The following is a 22,436-nucleotide window of genomic DNA, read 5'->3' on the forward strand; positions in this document are numbered from 1 at the left end:
AAACTTTTCTCTGATAATGGCCCGAGCTCACGGGCCGAAAGCTTAGAAATCTAATAAATTAAATGGTGTAAACCACAAACAATTAACAACTTTATTTAATAACACCATGCAAAACTTCAAAGAAATCCCTTTGTTTAATTGACAGCGCACGCAAGCGCATTGAGCCAGCATTTAGTTGGTGCACGCGGTCTTCACAGATCTTCACTTATACCTAATTACTTCGTCACCAAACAAAATTATAAACGAACGCGTTCTAGCATGGCACAAAAACATATTTGTTTACACGCTTCCTCTCCTCACAAAAGGTGAAAACATCGACACGAAATGCTTTCGCAAATTCGACAAATTTCTGATGGCAATCACAACACAGTCTTCGTAAAGAACAAAGAGCAAAAGTTCAATTTAGATAAAGAAATACATGACTTGGAATGTTGGAAACAATCTCGGAATCATGTTTATAGAAAGGAAGAGAGAGAATTGCTAAATCATCTGGACAAACTTAAGCAACATTTGCATCATCTGGACGAGGAACGAAGTGGTCACGTCAGGGGAAGTCAGGCCTCCACGCAAAGAAGGCACAGTACGCAAGATCCAATTCCCTTGGCTGATAACGCCAGTGTACATTCGCCTTCCAGGAGACACAGTACAGAAGGTTCGTTTTAAACTATAATTTATACAAGAAATACTTTCACAGTTGTAAAATCCCCTCGCCGATTTCTTTCAAAAGGTAAAATATATTGCCCACACGTTAATAGGTTTGTTCATTTTTGTCATCTTCATCACCTCTGGTTGACCTATTGCGTTCACCTTTCATTCATTTCTGTAAATTAAATGCCGGGCATTCGTGCTTCTTCAAAGGTAGCGACAGTGCCAGTGTGAATCAAACCTGAGGCCCGCTATTATTTCAAAAATAGTGAATACGGTACATAAAACCCGGGTATTTAAACAAGACTTCCTTCTAATGGTGTATTTGGTAAGTCAAAAAGTAAGTGTTTTATAACAAGGGATTGCGTTCTAAACTAATCGGCGAATTTGTTTACATTTTTAAGGCTAAATTCCTGTTCGTTAAGCGTTCTTAAAAGTCAGTAAAGAACTTACAAGTCCGAAGAACTTGTAAAAGATGTGCCGCAATTCAGACCCTTTCCAGGAAGGTTTTGTACAGTACACGACCAAAAGCACTCAAACTAATTTAACGTACTGAAAGTGCTTCAAGGCTAGTTTTTTCGATCGAACAAAATTTTTCGCAGATTGATGTGAGAGTTCCCTTGATCATGACCGGTTCACAATTGAAAAGAAAAACAAGCGAAAAAAAAAACAATACGCCATCGTTAAATTCCTTGCTCCACCAGAAACATGCAGTCTACACGCCTTCAGAAACGGCCTTAAAGATAGAGTTAAAAATTATAAATTAAAAATTTAGAAATGGATCCCCATACAACACCAGTGCCTTCGGTCACACCAACTGCAATACTGCCTCCGGTGAAATCTGGTACGGACAAAAGAGCATTACATCGTACCGATGCTCACACAAATATTTGCCTCATATGTCAGTTACCAAAATGGTCTCATGGTCGGCCCTCAGGCGAGGAAATATGCTGCTGCGATCACGAAGGAATGAAATCCTTGACGAGAAGGTATACCACGACAGGATACGAAGCGCACGGCGCACGGCACTTTCCGCCTCCGATACAGATTGGTCAACGACGTCATAGCCTGATGATGGCTCGCCTGAATGAAAACCAACACGAGCACCAACCACACCCACCTGAACACGGGTATACAGGTAGTAAATTCATGTATTGCGATTGACATTATAAGAAACGTTTACGCTCCTGCCCAAAAATAAGAGCTAGTGAAAATCATCTCTACAAACCAATCATTCATAACTTTTTTCCATAAGAATGTTAAACTTGAACTAATATATGTGACACGTTCCAAAATAATCAGGGAGCAGCGTGGCAACGTCTTCAAACAACTTAGCATCAAATGTGGTATAACAATTACCTAAAATAGTCGATAAGTGTTTTATCTATTTTAGGCCGTTGTTATACCACATTTGATGCGAATATCTGTGAAAAGTTCAAGGTTTATCATTCTGTACAAGGATATTTACACTCGGGGGACGTGGATTTGATTTATTTCTACGAAGAGGTCATCGTGATTTCCCACCTAGATATTACACTTATATCTAGTCTGGATAACACGTATTTCCTTCGAGTGACAGTTAAACAAAAATGATTCTTATACTTGTCATTGCCTATATTGCGTCGCAGGCACTCTTGTGGCTACCAGCGGCAATAACCAGTAACCAGCACGCGTTTCGATGTTTTTTAACTGCAGGAAAAGATGAAAAACATTCTGGTGACCACTTGAACAAGCAACAAGATCACATACATATTCATCGTCACGTGCACAATCATGTTCATATGCATCACGATCCTGGACACCACGATAACTTTAATCGTCACCAGCACCAAATGGAGCACGCGAATAGCCATAGAGGTCACGTGCAGAAAAATACCATGAATATGCACGGTGCGCAAGGACCACACGTAATAGATCAACATGGCCACCATTCCTCTTTGCATGAACGCGCCCATCATAAACAACACACACGAGAACACACTGGAGATCGGCATGCTAGCGAAAATCAAAGACATGATTACCATGGCAACCATGCTGCAAAATTTACACCCAGCAACTCCCCACGAAGATACTCCCGGCAATCATTTACCCACAACGAGCCACAAATATCCCAACACGATCCGATGCATCATAATGGGTCTGGACATCGGAATTACGGAAGACGCCATTCGACGATCGGAAGCTTTGGATATAGTGCCCAGCAATCTGATACACGAACGCGCGATCATGAATTACACTGGGACCGACACCAAGTGTGCCAGTTAAAGGGAATGATAACAGATCCGCACTATAAAGAGCAGCTGGAAGTTGAAAGTGGTGGAACATATCCCTGGTCAGGGCTCTACGCTCCAAACAATGTCAGCATTGAGGATATCAACAATATGAAAAACTGCCGGTATTTACGATTTTCAAAGTTGAATTTGATGAATATGAAGGAAAATCCAGAGGAAGAAGTGGAAGTGTTTGAAAAAAATCAACTGCCTGAATAGATCGTTTGCTGTATCTCAAGGGATGTTATCGTATCATAAATTTTGCATCGAATATTGCATTTTATTCAAACTTTACGTAATGTAGCATGTATATTTTTACCATGATCATGCCTATTTCCTGAAATGAAAGCGTCACAAAAAATAACATATCTTGTTCAATGGTATGAAGTTCAAATTCAATCGATTTTTCAACACAAGAATTGATAGACTTTAAGCAACGAATGGTGTAATATTTTGCCAGAGTTTCTAACTAGACAATGACGACAACCTTAGTCAAGTTCTCTTATCTTCTCGTTCCACCTTTAAGGAGTTTAAGATGCTCAAATCTACGACGTGGACGAACATGAAAACAGCAGCTAGTGTCAGGAGCCCATTTTTGAATGTTTATCGTACGGCTTTGACCAAGTACGCATGTTGTCAAACTGTGGGAATAACGGAAGTATTACTTCACGTACGCGTCGTAGTCTCTATATTAGACGGATTTAGATTTACGACATGCACTACAAAGACAACGTGAAAATGGCGAATAGCTGACGTGTTGCGCCTATATATTATGGACATGCCACGTAATTTATTCACCATTTTCATGTCGTTTTTTTCGCGTCCCAAATCTTAATTTCTTTATTATGACGTGAATATGACTGTAAAAATATTACGATAGCTGCATTCGTTCCAACGTTCCTTGGTGTGTGTAATGATGTTGTTACATGCAACAAACCACTTGACTCCAAACTGAGTGTTTCTCATAAACATCAAAATTCCGCATTTCGAGCAAGAAATCTAGAGATAAAATAAATATTGTGGAGGATGGTGAGTGGACATGTTGATATGGCGTTAGAGGCAAAGCCTGTGTCTATAGGAGATTGAAGTGGAGGTGCTAAGCAAAATTTCTGAAATGATGATTGAAAAATGTAAACATTCTCCCGACCAGAGGAGAGTCTATTGAAAAATTGGGATACGGCTTTAGATTAGAAAAGTCTTAGTAGGGTGGAAATGGCTTCTTTGGGGAGGGGAAGTGAGCAATGAAAGGCTGACTATTGTCTGCGAGATTAGTAATCTTATTACGCGATAATTGCCTAGGCGGGGACGAGTTGAGAATAATCGTTAAATGAGACATACCTAGCAAAAGAGAGGACTCTTTTATATCAAGATCCTTGCACGTCGCCAGCAGTTTTTGGATTGTCTGAAAACAAAACGGTCATTGGGCGGTCATATCAAGGCAGCTTTAGAAATCAACCACAAAATGTATTAGAAAAATTTACGGGTTTATTAAAAATGCATTTTTCCGACCACGGAGGCGTAAATTATAAGTAGAATGAGGATCTCCGAACAAAAAATTCCTGTAAAAAACTGCGACATTGTAATCTCACGACAATTTCGTGAACACGGCATTCAAATTTTAACACTGAGTGATTTCAATAGTTTTCGGGGTTTTATGGGACACCCTGTATATACCACCGTCTTGGTATTTATATTCGTAGCTTAACCGGATGCGCGATCCAAAGGTATTCATATCCATTCTTGCGCGAATGAAAAACTGTCTCTGATTCACGAATGTAATTAAATTTAAATTAGCATAGTTATTGCTTCGAAAGAAATTGGTACAGCTGACCGCGGAACAACGAGTGTTTATTCTGATAAATTATACGCGAAGCCAAAGTACAACGGAAGTGCATGCGAAAAGTTTTTCGAAGAAAATCGACAAAGGAAATTTTACTGCATCATGCATAAAAATGCTTGTGGCAAACATTTATTATACACCTGTATCCCAACAGAGTGCTTAGTCATTCAAACTATAACAATTACATTGTTATGGGTGATTTCAATAGTTTTCGGGTTTTTTTGAGACACCCAGTATATTCCCATGAATATATGTTCACTCTCGATGGGCCGGATATTATAATAATCCAGGTTGTTGTTGGGCACCTCTAAGCTTACCTCTTCAAGACGTCCTTTCCATTGCGGCTGTGCAAGCAGGAATGCAAAACTATACGGAAACAGATTTTTGATCAAAGCAAACCATGCTTGATGATTCTGGAACAGGTTGTCCTGTTGAAGTGCAAGAATTATCTGAAAAATGCCATTGTCGTATCCAGATATTGCCAGTGTGAACGTAGTTAGAAGAAGTAAAACTGTCTGCAAATTGAACAAAGTAAATGGTGTATTTGTTAGTTATTTCTTAATGCATAAAAATCTTTGGCAAAATGATCATCGATAATTTCAACTCCTTTTCTTGCAACTCTGATAACTGATCATTTGTGTTTTAGGCACATCTGAGTATAGTATGGTAACTTCTGACATTTCTATCCCGATGCTTCTCATCTCCCATGCGTCCGACACTTGTGGCGTGTAATAATAAAGGGTTAGAGACTTTATGTTCGTGTTTTGTTGACAAATAAATGCACGCGCTGACCATACAATAAACGAGAAATTTCAATATTGCACGAGGCCGTAGGCCAAGTGCGATATTGAAATTTCGAGTTCATGGTATGTTCAGCAAGTGCGTTTATTTGTAAACAAAACACAAACATAAAGTCTCTAACACTTTTAATATACAATCTCAGTTAATTGATTGCTGCATTGAAGATCCAAGCTTTGTTGCAGGCTGTCATTTTTGAATAAACCACGATTTTCATGGGTTATTGCGGAAAAAAAAAATTTTAAAATTGGGAATAAATTATGATTCCCATGATCTGTCGCCAGGCAACAAGATTGACCACGTGATTGATTTTGACCAATCGCGTGAGTAGATTTAGGCCAATGCACAAAGATTGTATATTAATGTAAATTTATAGTTCTTCAAAGAGTGCCGATTTTCACGATTATTGAATCGAATATATAATGAGTTAATGTAATGACATTTTCATGTGAATTAAGATACCACCCTAACACAATGAAATGTGATCGATGTCATATTACGTGATTTTTTCGCTAAAACATTTACCCCGACTTCACATTCCATTGGGATATTATCGGCTTATCAAAGTATACGCAACAGGAGTACCCCATCGCTACCTTAGTTTCACTTTTTGTAGACGAAAGTTCTGCCAAGAATTGCAAGATCCATTCCGTTGAAAGCCTGCTGTCACTCCTTAATTCCACACAAGATATTGTCGAAACAAGAGACATCATTGCATCGTATTTTACATCCACTAAAAAAGTGACAAAGTTTAAACGAATAGGAAACATAAACATTTGCCGGGAAAAACTTGTTCATGAAGAGATATCGATTCAATTTATATCGTAATTTTTTAAGACCATGCATCTCGGGACAAAAGACACATGTCGACGTTATCTGTCAGCTAGTATGTTGAATATCAATAATTAGTGTAATCACAAAGGTGATAATTGAAAATTCTGACCACTGATTGGTCGAAGGATCTTGGATTATCACGCCAATTATCACCTATAAGTGGGTTTTTCAAAATGGCGACAGTTGTTTCTGTCGAAGTCACAGATAAAGAAATCAAAAATCTCCTTCTTAAAACAATTCTTCACCTCAGGGTCGGTGAATATAAAACTCATTCCCAATAAATCACTTAACATATTAATAAAATATACTTCTTACTTGAAGAGAGAGTAAAATCAATACAAGGCTTAAATAATTTCTTCAACATTGATGGATTTTCCAGGATTATTCTTCTTCTAAACATAATGCTCTTCGCAAAACTCTCCTAAACATAAAATATCGTTGCAAAATCAGTTATCTACTTTTAACCTTGGCATATGTTAGTTAAAGAGAAAGAAAGATGTACGTCATAGATAAAAAATATAGTAAACAGTTTTTAACCTCTGTTGGTGCCGTCAAACTCTCGATTTTATGAGATTCTAAACATTGAACACAAGCTACTAGTTTCGGTACAAGCATCTAAAATGAATCAGTAATTATATTTAAACAGTCTGCCAATTAACCTTTTACCAAAGACTTTTACCAAACTATGTCTACCTAACCGAGAAATTAAGCTTTTTCCATACTCGACCTACGAGGAAACAGGGAATCAGAATTAGATTTACATTTGTACCTTCAAATCTACCGGAAAATAATTGTATATCTTCTCTATGGTCTCTTTAATACAAAGGGATTTTGGAGGCTCGGGCATATGCATTACAGAACAGAGACCATCCAGGATTGCTTCAGCTATTCTTGTGTCGACCTTGAACGAATTTGTATCGTATTAGAACGATGAACGCTTCCCTTTGCTACATTTATTTTACACACGAATCAACCGAGTGCAATTATAAACTAAAACAATATTTCATCATGTAGATCCAGAATGATCAATTTGATTGGCTTACAGCCTAACGTAAACAAACGCGCGGTTTCGCCCTTGTTGCATAGTCTCAAAAGGACTCTCATTGGATTTCGCGAATACGGTTGTTACGAATATGGTTGTGGACAATAGCTACTATAGTCTTGTCGAGAAACAAACTAGTTGTAGCCTGAAGACGGACTGTTCAAAACGTTGCTAAAATAAAAAATAAAAACCTTTTGTGGAATATTGTTTTGAAACTAATTTATGAAATTGAAAACAAACTGTCACAATGTGTTTAGGCATTTTCGTGCAACACATGATTTCTCGGAACCGGCTGCGAGGTGTGGATGTAAAAAAACTGTGCCCGAGGCCAAACATAACAAAATGCAACAAATTTAAGTACCAAATAACCTATAAAAATTATAAATTCTGTAGCCTAGATCATGCAGTTGTACACTACTTACCATAGCGACTAAATCACGGCAATTTGATTTAAAAACGTATTGACAGGCGAAAAAGGCGTAAAAATCGAATTATGAAGTTTTTAGGCATTTTTTTATTATCGACATTCTTTTGCCGTGTGGAGAAAAGTTTTTTTTATCGTTTTGTTCACATTCACAGCTAAGCACTATGAAACGCTCCTTCATTACTTCAAACGAATTAAGAAGATGCATGAAGACAGAAAAATATGCAGAAATGATGATACAGTACCTCGTCGTTAGAAAAATATTTCGCCGCAATATCCAAAATATTTGTTAATTTCTTCGCAGAAAGAATATTCAAAAGTTGAGGCAAACAGGAAAATAGTCGAACTTGACAATCAGTCTAAAAGAGAACACAGAGCAAACAATGAGTCAGAATCACACAAGCTAAAATTTTGAAACAGGTGCAACAATCATGGTCCATTAGGTAAACGGATATCTTCATTTATCTTCACGGAAATTTAGTATTTCAAGTATAATGAACATCGTTGAAGACTACTATTTACTGTATCCTGGCACGTGCCGATATTATTCATTCCTTAATGAATAACAAGACAATTCGTGATTGTAAAGGACTTCAATCACATATAAATTCCCTTAAATCTTAGGTACCGTAATTTGTTTTATATAACTCCAATTTTGTTGTACTTTTATTGCATCGATTATATTCCTGCGCGCTTTACGTGTGGTATTGTATTTGTATTTGTATATTGTATTATCGAACAGAGCTAGAAGTTTTGATCTTTCTTCAACGAGCTAAATTCTACGTATGTAAGGTGCGCCACACTATAAAAAATAAGCTATGTAGTAGGAAAATCTAAAAGCATTTATATAAAACACATTAGACTATGATAATCATGTTGCATGCGGCGTTGCAGCTTCTTTATATAAATGACAATGGCCTTTACCATGGAAACGTTTATATAGCTACATGTGTATTTTGTAAAGTGATGTGATCACGGATTCAATTCAATGATATCAGAAGAACAGATCGTATAGATCACTATCATATAGATTGTGTGACTATATACAATGGAACTTACAGAAAAAGATAAGTAAACCGATTGCGTCAGCCAACTTGGAAGAAAACGTGCTGTGGCTGGCGATGGTGTTGAACATAATGCAAGTTCCAAAAAATGGAGGGTTGTACTCTTTCCTTCAAAGAATGAACAAAAATTTATCCAGTTAGGAATTTTAGGGGAGCAAAGAATGATCCTGTAAACATGCAGAATGGACTCAGTCCGTCCCATTTGCAATAATTATATTAAAAATTGACACTAAAGCTTTTTTTAGATTAGCGACTTTTGCTCTTATTACGAATAAATGCACCAAAACGACCATGACTGCAAATGTATATTATAGGTTGAAAAGGAGGCAGTATGAAGTACCGCTCTCCCTCCTTTCCGATTTATAATCGATACAACTGGCACTGCTTAACAACCAAGTGCCAAGTTTACTATACAGTCATACCAACCTGTATACATTTTTATCAAAGGAGTTATGATTCCGTTCCAGTCTACAGGAGGCAAGGTTTCTTTTGGACCGTAAGTTAGCACCTGAAGTATTACATTGAGTACTTCTTCCGACTCTTTGGTTACTAAAACATAGTGAACGCAAAAAATGAAAAAAAAAATGTATTCTGTGGAAAATAAAGAGAAATACGTTCGCGCCAACCTTCTTTCCCCAAACTGATCATGAGCTGAATTAACCAGTTTAACACAGAGTCCTCTCCAAGGTAGTCCAATGTATCCGGAACTTGAGAAAAGTGAATTAAATACTACTGATTTTAAACTTGGTTTTTAAGTACAACTCAATTGCTAAAAAAAAGCGAATGACGTCAATATAAACTACGCTTGTACACAGAAAATGTGATTCTGCAAAATATATATATCTTTACATTGAAATAAAGCAATCTTCACTGCGAATGTCTTTTGATCATGCTGTGAACAGGTGTTTCCCATTTACAGAAATTCTAGCACGCCATTGCACAAGAGTGAAACGGTACTTGCCGAATAACATACCATTTGGTTGATTGCATAACCGATTCTTGCTGGCATAGTATAATTTCCCGAGGTTCTTGAAAACAGTTCCGCTTAAATTGTAGTCACCCTGGATATTGAGCAGCTTTACAATAAAATGTGTAATAGTATTATTGAATAAGTTATATGTGCTTATCATTATAAATATATTCAAAATTTCTTATGTGTTTACCTGTTTTAGAATTTTAACTCCGTCTTCAGGCGTAATCCCCGCAGAATTGCTTGTCTATAAGAATAACATCATTTTGTAACTTGACAAAATTGGAACTTCGAATGTCAATGAGCTTAATCTTAATCTAAAAAGTTGTCTGTAATCGAAATGAAAAGTTTGTCGTCTGAAACGGCCGTAAGCGGCAAAAAAATACAAAAAATTCTGATGAAAAATAATCAAAAAAAATGTTCAGACTGTTTTTCGATAACTTGGCTTACCTGTGTCTGATTAAAGAGGAATGAAAGTCCAAAAATTGCTGCAATGCGAGAGTTCAACGAAAGCGACTACAAAAGTAAAAATACAATGGACCTAGATGAATAAAGTGCATGACGTCATAACGTGACAACTTCATATTCACGAAGCTTCAGGATAATTTTAAAACACACACACACACATCGCTCTAAACGCATGGAAGTAATTATGATTATTAAATCGTCAAACTTACTTTGACGTAATTGCGTGATTAAATACGACGTAATTAGATATAACAAACTACGGGTAGTCGATGTTTTTGAGAAATGTAAGTCTTTTTTCCAACAAGGAAATTATAGGCCAGTCCACTCTCATACTGGTAAATTTACTTTGTGAATAGTTATAATTATTCATTGTTCAATAAATTTATTTCATAGAAAAGATAGCATTTTGTTTTTAACCAAAGACATTTTCAAAGCGAATGAAACATAATACAAATGATAATTCAGTCGTAGATTAGGGGTAAGTCGGAATAAATTACACGGGCTAGTTTCGAATTTAAAATATTTTAAAAAGAAAATTCACCAATATGAATGCAAGTTAGAGCTTGAATAATTTATTCTGACTTCCTTTGGATCTACCACTGCATGCATGACATAACGGAATCAGCTAGAGTGGACTGTGTTAGAGTAGAAGGAGAGAAACAGAACTGCCCTGCATGTATGATGAAAAAGGTTTTACCCTTGTATACCATAGTATACCCTGCATACATCTCATACTTAATGTGTCACCCATATTATATTTCATTCACTTTGTCAAAATGGAAACGTTAGCTCATATATGGATGCGGGTTTTTTTTGGGTTATTATATTTATATTACGATTAAGACTTCTGCCTGGTTCCTTGCACTTATATTGGGTAACGACCATTGCACAACTGGGTTTTGAACTAAGGGGCTTAAATACGAAAATAACATTATCGTTCGATCGGGAGGTCATTTCTCTAAATGTAATAAAAGATAGACTAACCTTGTCCGAGGCAATCGCCTTCCAGTGTGCCGTCCACTCCCGAACGACTTGAGAATTATCGATGATACCACAGCCTTTTAAGTTGCAAAGCAGCATTCCAAATGCTGAGGCTAAATCAACGCTCTGTGAAATTATGAGGTCTGTTAACGATCTGCTGGATACTGTTGTGAAATTTCTCTAATATACGTATATAAATTTTATCAAACAACCCCCACCTCTGGAAATGTTTCTGTGACTTCCTTAATCATATCAAATGTCTTCAGTACAGATTCAACCTCCAGGCAATCTGTAGCAAAACGGCTCACAGTACAACATGCTAAAGCAATTCCAAGTTCCTTGAAACAAATATAGTAATATAACTGCATAATAAGAACTATTGGATTTTTTGCCCAGCGTAACTAATAAAAAGTTACAGAATAACTGATCTCTATATGTAGAGCTATGTATAGAGCTTCGAACCAACTCGGACTGCAAGTGCGCTAGCTCAGAATGCAAGTGTGCTAAACATGTTACGAAGAAAACTATTTCTTAAGGCAAATAGCTTCCAATGAAAACTTTTATCTCACAAATCACTATAATATTGAACAATAATCTGAAATTAGCAGCTGTCATACTTGGTGTGCTTAAAATTTTGTTTTTAAGGTTCAACGTTTCAGGCAACACTTTTGAATTAGCTGGCGACATGATATTTTCGAATATTGTAATATTGTGCCATAGCACGCAAAATAACAGGAGCTGTACAAGAAGGAAAAATGTTCTAGCAATCGAAAAGTGAAAAAATACACAGGGCTATCTTAGCGCATCATTAGTTTGAAATGCGTTTGGAGCATGAGGAGTGCCACGCGTTTGACCTGGCCTTATGCTCTGGACCATATGTTTATGTATACCTACATTATCTGTACTCCAAAGTTTAAATTCATAAACAACACTTGACCTGATATTGAAAACTTACGTTGTAAAAGGTATATTATATTCCTTATAACACGGGAAGTGACTCAAAATACAACACAGCTGTACCTGTAATTTCTTACAATCCTGATCACGTTTGACACGTTCGTTGTTAAAGCATTCCACCATCTTGGAGTACGACGATTTAGCGCGGTCATTTACCAAAACGTCAGTATCGTAACTTAGTGAAGACATTGCCAAACCAAGACCGTATATCGCTCCCTCTCTAGAAAGAAATGTTTAAATAGAATTCAGCAACGACCTAAAATAATAACACTCGGGTTTCGAGGTATATAGCCCACTTTTTTCCATGTAATTATGTAACCTATCGATTTCTAGTTTACGCCAATTAAATTATTAACAATCGGTGGCATATATAGCTGTATTAGGCCTAGGTTCAATATGGCATTATGGTCATACTAATCGTTTGAATAACTTTGCAAATATAACAGGGTCCATTATGGTGGTAGTTAATTAACACGCATTTTTCAAATGGTATATATATGCTGGGATAGCCGAACTTCATGTAGAACAAGGGAAAATAACAATAAACGCACGTGTTGTTTGATTCACTGGATAAGGCTTCTTTTCTTAAAGCATCAAAGGTTGTTGCAACTAGTATATCTCCCTAAAATATAAGACAGTGCCAGTTTTTAGAATACAGTTGCTTTGCTCGATAAACGCCTTCTTTAAAGGAGAGAATTACTACAATAGTGCATGGGGAGTGCACGCGGGCGGCATTACTTAGTTCTCTCCATTCCATATCAGGGAGCGCAAACGGGTTACTTTAACTTTGACTAAATATCGGCGATACCTATATGGAATGCTATATGTATAGTGAAATTAAAATTGCGGCCAAACATGGTCACGGAATCTACAATAACATTATTTTCTACCTATACTTCAATCCTTACTCGATGGAGTTTCAGCAAAGCAAGCTTTTAGCTCATAAAATCATGATGCCACATATCTCAAATCGAAATATCAGGACACTAAGATTTGGGCGCAATTTTTAAAAAATCGCGAAGCCGAAAGAATATTCGCATCGTTCTCATTTTATTGACATGCATGCCGGGTCTATTTTGTATCGCGACGGTTTGGGGATTTCCGATGAAAAACAGCGGTTGAAAATAATAAACTTTGGCCTGTATGACTTAATTGAAGCAGCAATACGTGGCATGGATGAATGGATATCAGCGGGAAAGGTTATCGATACAATACTTAACTGGGGCAATATACTATACCTCCTGTCCCAAAGAATCACTAAAGAAAAACGACGAAAAAAATAAATAAAATTATAGGCTAAATTTTGTAAACCTTGTTATAGGGCCTAGATACCCGAAGCATCACTTTAAGGAGTGGTCTTTTTCACCCTGCATTCTGGTTCCGGCAGCGTTACAAGGACGCCATGGTCAACCTGCCTAAAGCAGAGGGTTGTACGTAGAACGATAATTCGGGGGGGGGGGATATGCAGAACTGATTATATATGAAGAAACACCTTTCCTCAATTATCGTTCTATTTACGCCACTACTAAAGCAGTTCAGATTGCCTGTCCCAAATAAAATGCATACAAACTCACAGATCCGAAACGGATAACCTGGTATAGTTTTTCTTACCTGATATTTGTGTCATATAATTTTTGTACAATACTTCCCAACGCTATGCAACAATGTGTTTGTACAACAGTTTGACTGTCTGCCCTGGTAAAAAAACAGCACGTATCTTTTAATGTTGTTATTTCGCGGCTCCATTTTCGGAGCATGTATAAAAATGGTGTAAAAGGGAGGGTGTATCTCGCTACCTGGTACTTTCCCCAAAGGATATCCCCATGCAAAAGGTTACAGCAACGTATACAAACTAGTAATTTAGCTTGCATGTAGGTACACATAAATTTTTAATACGGCAACTTTTACTTTGCAGTATTAAATATACTAAAGTGGTGTACCTACAAGCTAAATTACTTACCGAATGTTACCATGCAAACATACAAGAATAGTATACAAAATAGCTATTGAAAACATCAAAATCTAATATACTTTGCCTGTTCTGACATTCTCGTCTGCAATACTTCAAGCACTTGTTTGAAACGCTCAAATTCAGCATCAATTAGGCATGGTGTGATTTGAGCCAATGCAATGGCAGCTGCAGCTTGAGCTAACAATGTTGTGGATGAAACCTGCATGTTTAAAATGGACGTTATTTCAGCTATAAAAAGCAACACCCGAGATCTGGAAGCCATGACTATATGTACTCAAATTATGTATACTTTATCATATTTTACATAGTCTTTCGATTTATCAAAATGAAAATAGCTCGATACACTATATCAATAGCAAGAATAGGCAGGTGATAGCACAACTCGAACTAAGAAAAGCCTAATTAAATTCTTATGCAGCTATCTATTCTTCATTTGTTTATTATATTTGATATACTTCTAGAAAATTCACTCGTTTCCATGCACAATCAATGTAACTGTTTTAGTCATTCGTTAGTCTCTTACTAACTTAATTAGTAAAAGTGTGGTTCCGATAACACTAGCTGCAATATCCGATAGCTGTTAGATCCGATATGAAGTTGTTTGGGAGGCATTAGCCTCCCCCGCAGGAATCTCTTATGTGCTTATATGAGATATATTAGGCATGGGTTAGCAGTGTAGAAAGGCCTGCGGAGGAGGCTAGGTTGGCGGACGTGAATAAAGCCTAAAGTGAATCTTAGAAACAAAAAATATAATAAAAAGATTTGAAACCTTTAAAATACGTTATTAAATAGTTTTACGAATTCTGTCATATATTTTAGATAATAGAGGCCTTATAATATATGGCTTTAAAATACTTCTAACTGAAAAAAAAACGTTTAAAAGAGGCGTAACCAAGTTTCCAGACAACATAACAATGTGCAATATTTTTAATTTTTCACTCTTACCTGCTTTCCCCAAGACAGTGGAACCCCAACTGTTTTTAATTTTCTGTCAAGTGTAACTATCAATGTGTCAGCGACACACGCAATCCACTCCTCGGCGCTAATACAACCTTCACGCTTGTAGTTTGCCAGCAATTCCTGATTAGTCGTGACATCATCGCTTGTGCGAACGAAGACAGCATTTGCCAAAGCAGCCAATGCTAACAAGGAATTGCAATGCATAATTTGGCTACCTCTATAATTATATGAAAACCAAAATACCTGCGGTTAGAATGTATACAAGGTATACCGGAACTAGGGAAGCCAGTGGGGGGCTACTGTCTTGGTTCTTTTTATTAGGCGGGTCATGTCGCAGCTTTCGGAAGCTTTCGTTCAATTGGATAATGCTTTTCTATGCTTTCTAAAGAACGAAGCCATGCTATTGGTTGAAACAGAAATGTATTGTAAAGTCCAGCCAATGAAAATCATTCTTACGAGAAGCTGCAAAACTACCCTATTAGGCGGGAAGTGTGCGGCGGGAGATGCCCTTTCAATTCATTGTAAAAATTTTCCATATGATGTAATTTGTTGATTTGGTTCGTAAAACGATAGCATACAAATGCAAGGGTAGCTTAATTGTATGGCGAAGACCACTGATGTTTTACTTAATTATCGTATGTATCATGTGCCCTGTCGCCCAAATCTGCTTCCCACCTCTGTCAAGTTGTTAACTTTTTGGCGCAACCATATAGGCGTGACTAAACGCCCCGCTATTGGCTGTTAAGGCTCGAATAAATGTTGAGAGTGATGTTACTGAGTGGAAGCAGTTAGGCTTTAGGTGCGTGATTGCATGCATGATGATGGATGAATATAATTTTTGCCATGGAGTTTACTTTGGTATTAATCAATGTATGTATTAATCAAGGATTTTGATCACTTATACATTCATGCATAATTAGGACTGCATAAAATATAAGAAGATAGCGGCCAATGCATGAATAAAGACTAATTATAAAGTACCCGGAATTTAAAAGAAGACTTTTTAATTAATAAATTATTTCCTTACTTTGATGCAGCCTTGAGAAGATCTGTTAATGCATCTCTGGTCCTAAGAATTGGAGCAAAAATCTGATTTTCATTCGGAACTATTGCCGTGCAATCATTTCACCAAAGAATCTTAACCCTTATTATATCAATTTCTCGCTAAAATAATTTTGTCCGGATATTTGATTATTTGATTGATTGCATATAAAGCATATAATATGATAAGCTTACCAGGACGACGCATTCTTCAAGCCTTCGTTATATGCCTTCTCGTCAATTTGTCCGCGTTCATTCTGTAGTTCTAACTCGGCTCTCCGTCCCTAATAAGAGTAAAGGTATAAGTTTACTTCAGGTAAACAATGAAATAAATACAGTAGTCCCTCAACATTACATATGCGTTAATTATCCATGCGTTTACATCTCGTGTAAAACACAACATGACATTGTTTTTTAACGCATGTGTATGTTTTGCTTCGGATAAAAATTTCGAAACATATATACAGGCAACAAAAATTGCATGAGTGAAAGATTCTCCAGTTTGCAGGGCAATATTTTCGTTGATTTAGTCACGCACTATATTTTGGTAAGAATTAATGCTTTACTCCAAATCCATCGCGGACTTCTAACAGGAACAACAAGAAAATATTATATTGAGAGCCTTAACACACTGAAAAATTATTCTGGCGTCAAGTTAACTAGTTGCTTCCTTTCGGTACTTTTCACTTATATATCGGCTTGTTTCATGTATCGCGCAGCGGTACAAATTGCGGTTCAATCGTCGGAACCTATTATAATTGTCAGTTTATTATTACTATAATCCTTTGGTATAGGCACTATTATTCATATCAAAGTCCATTTAACAGTAATTATGCTGGGTATGTTAAATTTTGATTGATATAGGCAGTGCGCAAGGCTAAAGAATTTCTAAATGTAGAATGTCCAGCATGTCGAGGATTGAGCAAAATAAGAATGCTCTGCGGTATAGAACATATACAGACTCGAAAACATCTTCGCAAGCTCAAAGACGTCTTGTCAAATGAAGACTTCGTACCCATTAAATTGATGTTCACAAAATGTAAGATATAAAACAAAATCTAACGTTGTCTATACCTTAATACCACCATCATGTCGCATTTTTAAATTGTTAGCAGCAAGAACATCTCGTGCTATTTGGTGATGTGACAGTGCGATTAAACTATAGGCAGCCTAACTTTTCTTTTTTATCACAGATGCTTTATTCATACCTGAACATAAGAATCAAAAACTCGATTCATAAACAAAATCCAAGCATGAGAAATTTCAATATTTGACCGCCAATCAGAAGACTTGACAGGAACCTTTAGGAATATAGAAAGTGCAGAAACTATGATTAAAGAATGATTGATGACAAAAGGCCGATGCGAGAAGAAAATAGCAGGGTAACAATGGTAGGCAATGAAAAAAAATCATACATATACGTACATCTTGAACCAACTGATTAATCAGTTGACGATATAATTTAATATTGTTTACAACTTGACTTCTTATTGGTTTACCGGATCTCTTCTCGGCATGAATTTCATAAGAATACAACAAAGATACTAGAAACAAAATGCATTGCATATATGCAAAACAATCCACTTAGTGCATGTATATTACGCAGAACGATATCGACGAAGCTATTTCAGACATCCTGACATATAATATGGGATATGAAATCATGGGATACTTAATTATATAGGTTTAAATTATTTCAACAACTATAATAGAGGGTTACAAATTATTATATTAATTTGTTCTCTTGAGTGTTGTTGGCTACACTCTGTCAAATCGCTCAAATCACTTCAGCAAGATTTCCAGTCTAGACAAGACCTGTTTTTCATATTCGCACAACCGCGATTGCATGCCATTACGAGATATTCTCACGGCCAAAATTTCCATACGATTTCACACGATGGCGTATAAGAAGTCGCATTTTTTATCGCCTATTTGTTGGCTTGGAATCTTCGCGGGCAATTAAAGTCCTCGTGGATAATGTAGAAAAATTAGCAAGTGACAACGATACCCTGATGCAGACAAGTTAAAAATTATTATTTTTACCCTGCTAATTATACGTTAACCGTAGGATTCAAACGGCAAAAGCAATCTATTCGTTTTGCTTCGACGTTTTTGTCGCATTCGTTCGCTTAAAACCAGGTAGCATCGTTCATTGTTTACAAATGAGGACCGCTTCAAATGGAATGTATTTGCTGTTCTCTCTCTCGGCTTATATGCTTTAGTTACGCTAAAACGAGGCTGTAAGGGCCAAAACATTGATCCTCGTTTTCGTTGTAAAATTTTCTCCGAAATTTTGATCAAAATAAAGAAAACATACAGATGTTAAAGAAGGATGTTTTGCATCCGTTCACATGACTCATAAGAATAAAACTAAAATCCATTTTAAACAACGACGTCTAGTTGACTTAATTACACGAATGGTCCAAGATAATGATAAAAAATTCTATACCTGCAATTGAGGACTTTAGAGATGGTTGTTTGCATTTGTCGTATTGTTTTTTCAGTTGTTCGGGAATAGAGGACATTGATTTGTTTTCGCTAGCTTGAACTGCTTTCATCTTGCTATGTTCCACGCCTCGTGGAAGGTTTGAGATTTCCTGGGCTACAATGCTTTTCAAAAACTCTTCCAAACCTAAAGAGAAGTGCACAATATTGCAACTAATAATATAACTTTAATAAACTTCACAGGCGACAGATAAAACACTGCATGGCAGATTAGTTGCATAAACAACAGCAATTGCCTGTATAGCGCTGTTATGCAAGGCCTCGCTGCCAATGACGGTTTCATCAGAAAGCTAAGCATCACTAAGATATAAACTTTAAGGGATTTTTTTCACTACTTCGCAGAGCTTCAAACCTTAAAAAATACGTTAAGCTTAGTTGACATTATCTCGAATGCATTGACCTAAAAGTGTTACCTTGATAACAACCAGGGAAGATTACTTTTCTCTGCAAGAGCTCTACATAAAAATATGCAGGAATCGGTAGAGTTTCGATGTCCATTTCTTTCTCATTTTGTAAACACTCTTCCATCATTTTCTTAATCTTTGGTGTTAAGAGAAGACGCTGGGTAACTGTCTGACGAGTCTAACGAAAACATAGTGTAACATTTAGTAATGCATGTAAAGCATTTTAAATTTTGTCTCTCTCACGAAAATGGCGTTACATTTCACTCATGCAGCCAAAGATTCAATTTGATTCAAGTCCAGACATGGTTCTTTTTCAATTTTACTATGGGCAGTAAGAAGCAAGATAGGAGGTAGGCTGTCTTAATTTTAAGTAGAGACTGGGCGATCGAGGGCAAAAAAAATCATTTGTTTTTTTGTATCATTTGTTTTCCATCGTAATTATCGCTACTCTGGTTTTAGTAAATGAAAGTAATCACCACACAAAGATTAACTTTCACGACCCAACGTTTCGACACTCCGGTCTAGTGTCTTCATCTGGGGTGATCTGATGTTGAAACTCGGTTCCTTATATACTCTCAAAATGACGTCATCTATTAATTAAGAATTAAAAAACGAGTCGCGTGCCTTTATGGTGTAATAATGCACGATGGGGGAATGTTGGGAGAATACGAGAGAAGCTTGTAGAGTATTCTCCCAACATTTCCCCGAGTGCATTATTACACCATAAAGGCACGCGACGAGCTTTTTTAATTCTTTTATAATATAAGAAGAAATTATAGGGCAACAACAAAATTTATTTATTTGATCAATAATGAAATTCTCCTTACATGTTATTTAAGATGTTGCTTAGCAACAAAAACTTCAAAAGCCAGAAGCGTGCATTATGGCCTCACAATGCACGCGCGGTAGCCAATCAAATTGCTCATACTTATATTATAATCAGATGTAAATATTCTTTTGGCAAATAGCTTCCGTCATCCCCATTAAGGGCACAAAGACTCGCATTAATATGCCAGGCTTCCAAACAACGCCTATGTCCATAACAAACCTCATTGTTTTTTTCAGTTAAAACAAATTCCTTCTGTTTAAATAATTGTCCGAGTTCGACTGAATTAACCGTTGCATGGTGCGGTATACGGCGGTGAAAATGATTCAATCACATATACAAGTCTCGCTAAAACTAACCTGCTTTGGAAGGTGTCTTATTAAAAAATCTTTAGTTTCAAATTTTGACAAAGCTTTGTACGATGCATCTGATATGTCTTCATTCTACAAAACGAAATTCTTTTAGAATGAGCAGATACCCTAGATTTAACAAACATATATAAACGGAGATATCAAAATACCAAAGGATGACTAAAAATATATATCTCTTTACAAAAAGTATTAACACTAGTTGTTAGCAATTATCCATGAGAAAAAAAACACTGTCAAATCATGTGCATTTCCGTACATAATTTTGATGCATATCTGTTCGAAAAATGCTATCTTGAATTTTAATAGGTGTTCTAGAGAGTGTAGAACGGTTATATACCTCATGCTCTGAATATCTCCAGAGAAACAACAATACGTTTTCTTTGAAATTCTAAACGAAATACAGGAATAAACATCAGGCATTTATTCCGAAACCACTATAGTTACAGAGTAATAATTCAACAAAATTACGCATGCACAAAACTGGAAAAACCTCTAAATTGACGCTCTTCATTCTGGAGGACTCCAGCGGCTAATTGGATTTCGTGCAGGATAATATATATATTATATAATATATTATATATATATATATATATATATATATATATATATATATACATGTTTAAAAATTTGTAATCCAGGCATATTTGTTTATCAATAAATGTTCTCCGGATTTAAAATTGTTTTTTATTGAGCTTTCGACTTGGTACTTCGAGTCTTCTTCAGAATATCTAAATTATTTACATGTGTATAGCTTTATTATTTAAGTTTCGCGCTGTTCTTTAAGACTCTGTATACGTTGAGAGCGTCTGATTGGTTGTTTTGAAGTTGATCTGATATGAGTGGTAGTTGAGGGATGCGTTGTCATGGTTGACTGCATTTCGTTGTCAACCATGACAACGCATCCCTCAACTACCACTCATATCAGATCAACTTCAAAACAACCAATCAGACGCTCTCAACGTATACAGAGTCTTAAAGAACAGCGCGAAACTTAATATATAAAGCTATACACATGTAAATAATTTAGATATTCTGAAGAAGACTCGAAGTACCGAGTCGAAAGCTCAATAGCTCAATAAAAACAATTTTAAATCCGGAGAACATTTCTTGATATATATATATTATATATATATTATATATATTATATATATATATATATATATATATATATATATATATATATATTATATATATTTTATATATTATAATATATTAATATATTATAATATATATATATATATATATATATATATATATATATTAAAATATTTCTAAATTTAATCCTATCAAGAAAATTTGCAAACCTCCAACAAAGTAGATTCGTGAATTCAATTAGAAAAGCTATTATGTAGTGCGTGGATTAACATCAGTGTAAGGGAATATCTCTATATAGCACTAACCTCATATTGCTTTGAATCAACAACCGATGACGGTACGAGAGAAAACAAATCACACAGGCCACGCAGGACCATTGGGTTAGAATGATGCTCCAATTTAGCCTTAAAACCTCCCAAATCGTTGCCAAATTTATAACCTATACGAGGTAATTATATCCACTGAATTAATTAATACAGCGAGAGTATGAGGGGTGTGAAAAGAGATTTTTAATCACTACGATTGCCTCCAAGAAGAATATTGCACACTCTATATAAAAAGAGTTCTCTAATTTAGCTCTTCGAAAGCAAAAACAAGAATTATGATGATAAGTTTACTCTTCCGTGAAGCTACTTTTCACGTGATAAACAAATTGTCATAAGGAATAATTAGAAAAATAACAATAATATTAAAACGAAAAAGAGTGCTTTCTCGTGTATGAGCATATGCATAGAAATTTTGTTCATGTTAAATTTGGCTTTTGTAATTAATAAATAGTTTTAACGCATGGTCGCACTTGACCCTTACCTCTGCTGCAACCAAAGTTTCCAGGGAATCCAAAGCAAGACAAACTAATACAATATTCACTTTCGAATCCTTATCAGCATTTTCATTAATAATCGCATCAATCATGCCAACGAGATCTTCCGCGTGTTGAGAAGGTCTAAAAATACAATGATACAGATTTCC

The 22,436-nt window shown here is 36.1% G+C and overlaps 1 protein-coding gene across 1 annotated transcript; it reads right to left on the reverse strand.

Moving 5' to 3' along the window:
* Window positions 1-3,208: 3,208 nt before the first annotated feature.
* Window positions 3,209-21,872, reverse strand: LOC114541661 (focadhesin-like). The gene is made up of 31 exons (XM_028561457.1): window positions 21,773-21,872; window positions 20,710-20,760; window positions 20,361-20,444; window positions 19,185-19,353; window positions 18,716-18,898; window positions 17,692-17,810; window positions 17,475-17,567; window positions 16,462-16,550; window positions 16,253-16,294; window positions 15,211-15,442; window positions 14,325-14,464; window positions 13,905-13,988; window positions 13,532-13,550; window positions 12,845-12,915; window positions 12,357-12,513; window positions 11,555-11,674; window positions 11,340-11,462; window positions 10,338-10,403; window positions 10,081-10,134; window positions 9,891-9,993; window positions 9,544-9,624; window positions 9,344-9,466; window positions 8,913-9,025; window positions 8,099-8,212; window positions 7,157-7,288; window positions 6,925-7,002; window positions 6,703-6,808; window positions 6,150-6,286; window positions 5,073-5,270; window positions 4,254-4,317; window positions 3,209-3,914 (listed from the first exon to the last, which is right to left on the reverse strand). The coding sequence occupies exons 1-31, from the start codon at window positions 21,842-21,844 to the stop codon at window positions 3,838-3,840; spliced, it is 3,294 nt and encodes a 1,097-aa protein (XP_028417258.1). The 5' UTR covers window positions 21,845-21,872; the 3' UTR covers window positions 3,209-3,837.
* Window positions 21,873-22,436: the final 564 nt, after the last annotated feature.

Source organism: Dendronephthya gigantea, unplaced genomic scaffold, assembly GCF_004324835.1.
Source record: "Dendronephthya gigantea isolate DGI-Jeju-01 unplaced genomic scaffold, DenGig_1.0 000300F, whole genome shotgun sequence".
Taxonomy (NCBI): Eukaryota; Metazoa; Cnidaria; class Anthozoa; order Malacalcyonacea; family Nephtheidae; genus Dendronephthya; species Dendronephthya gigantea.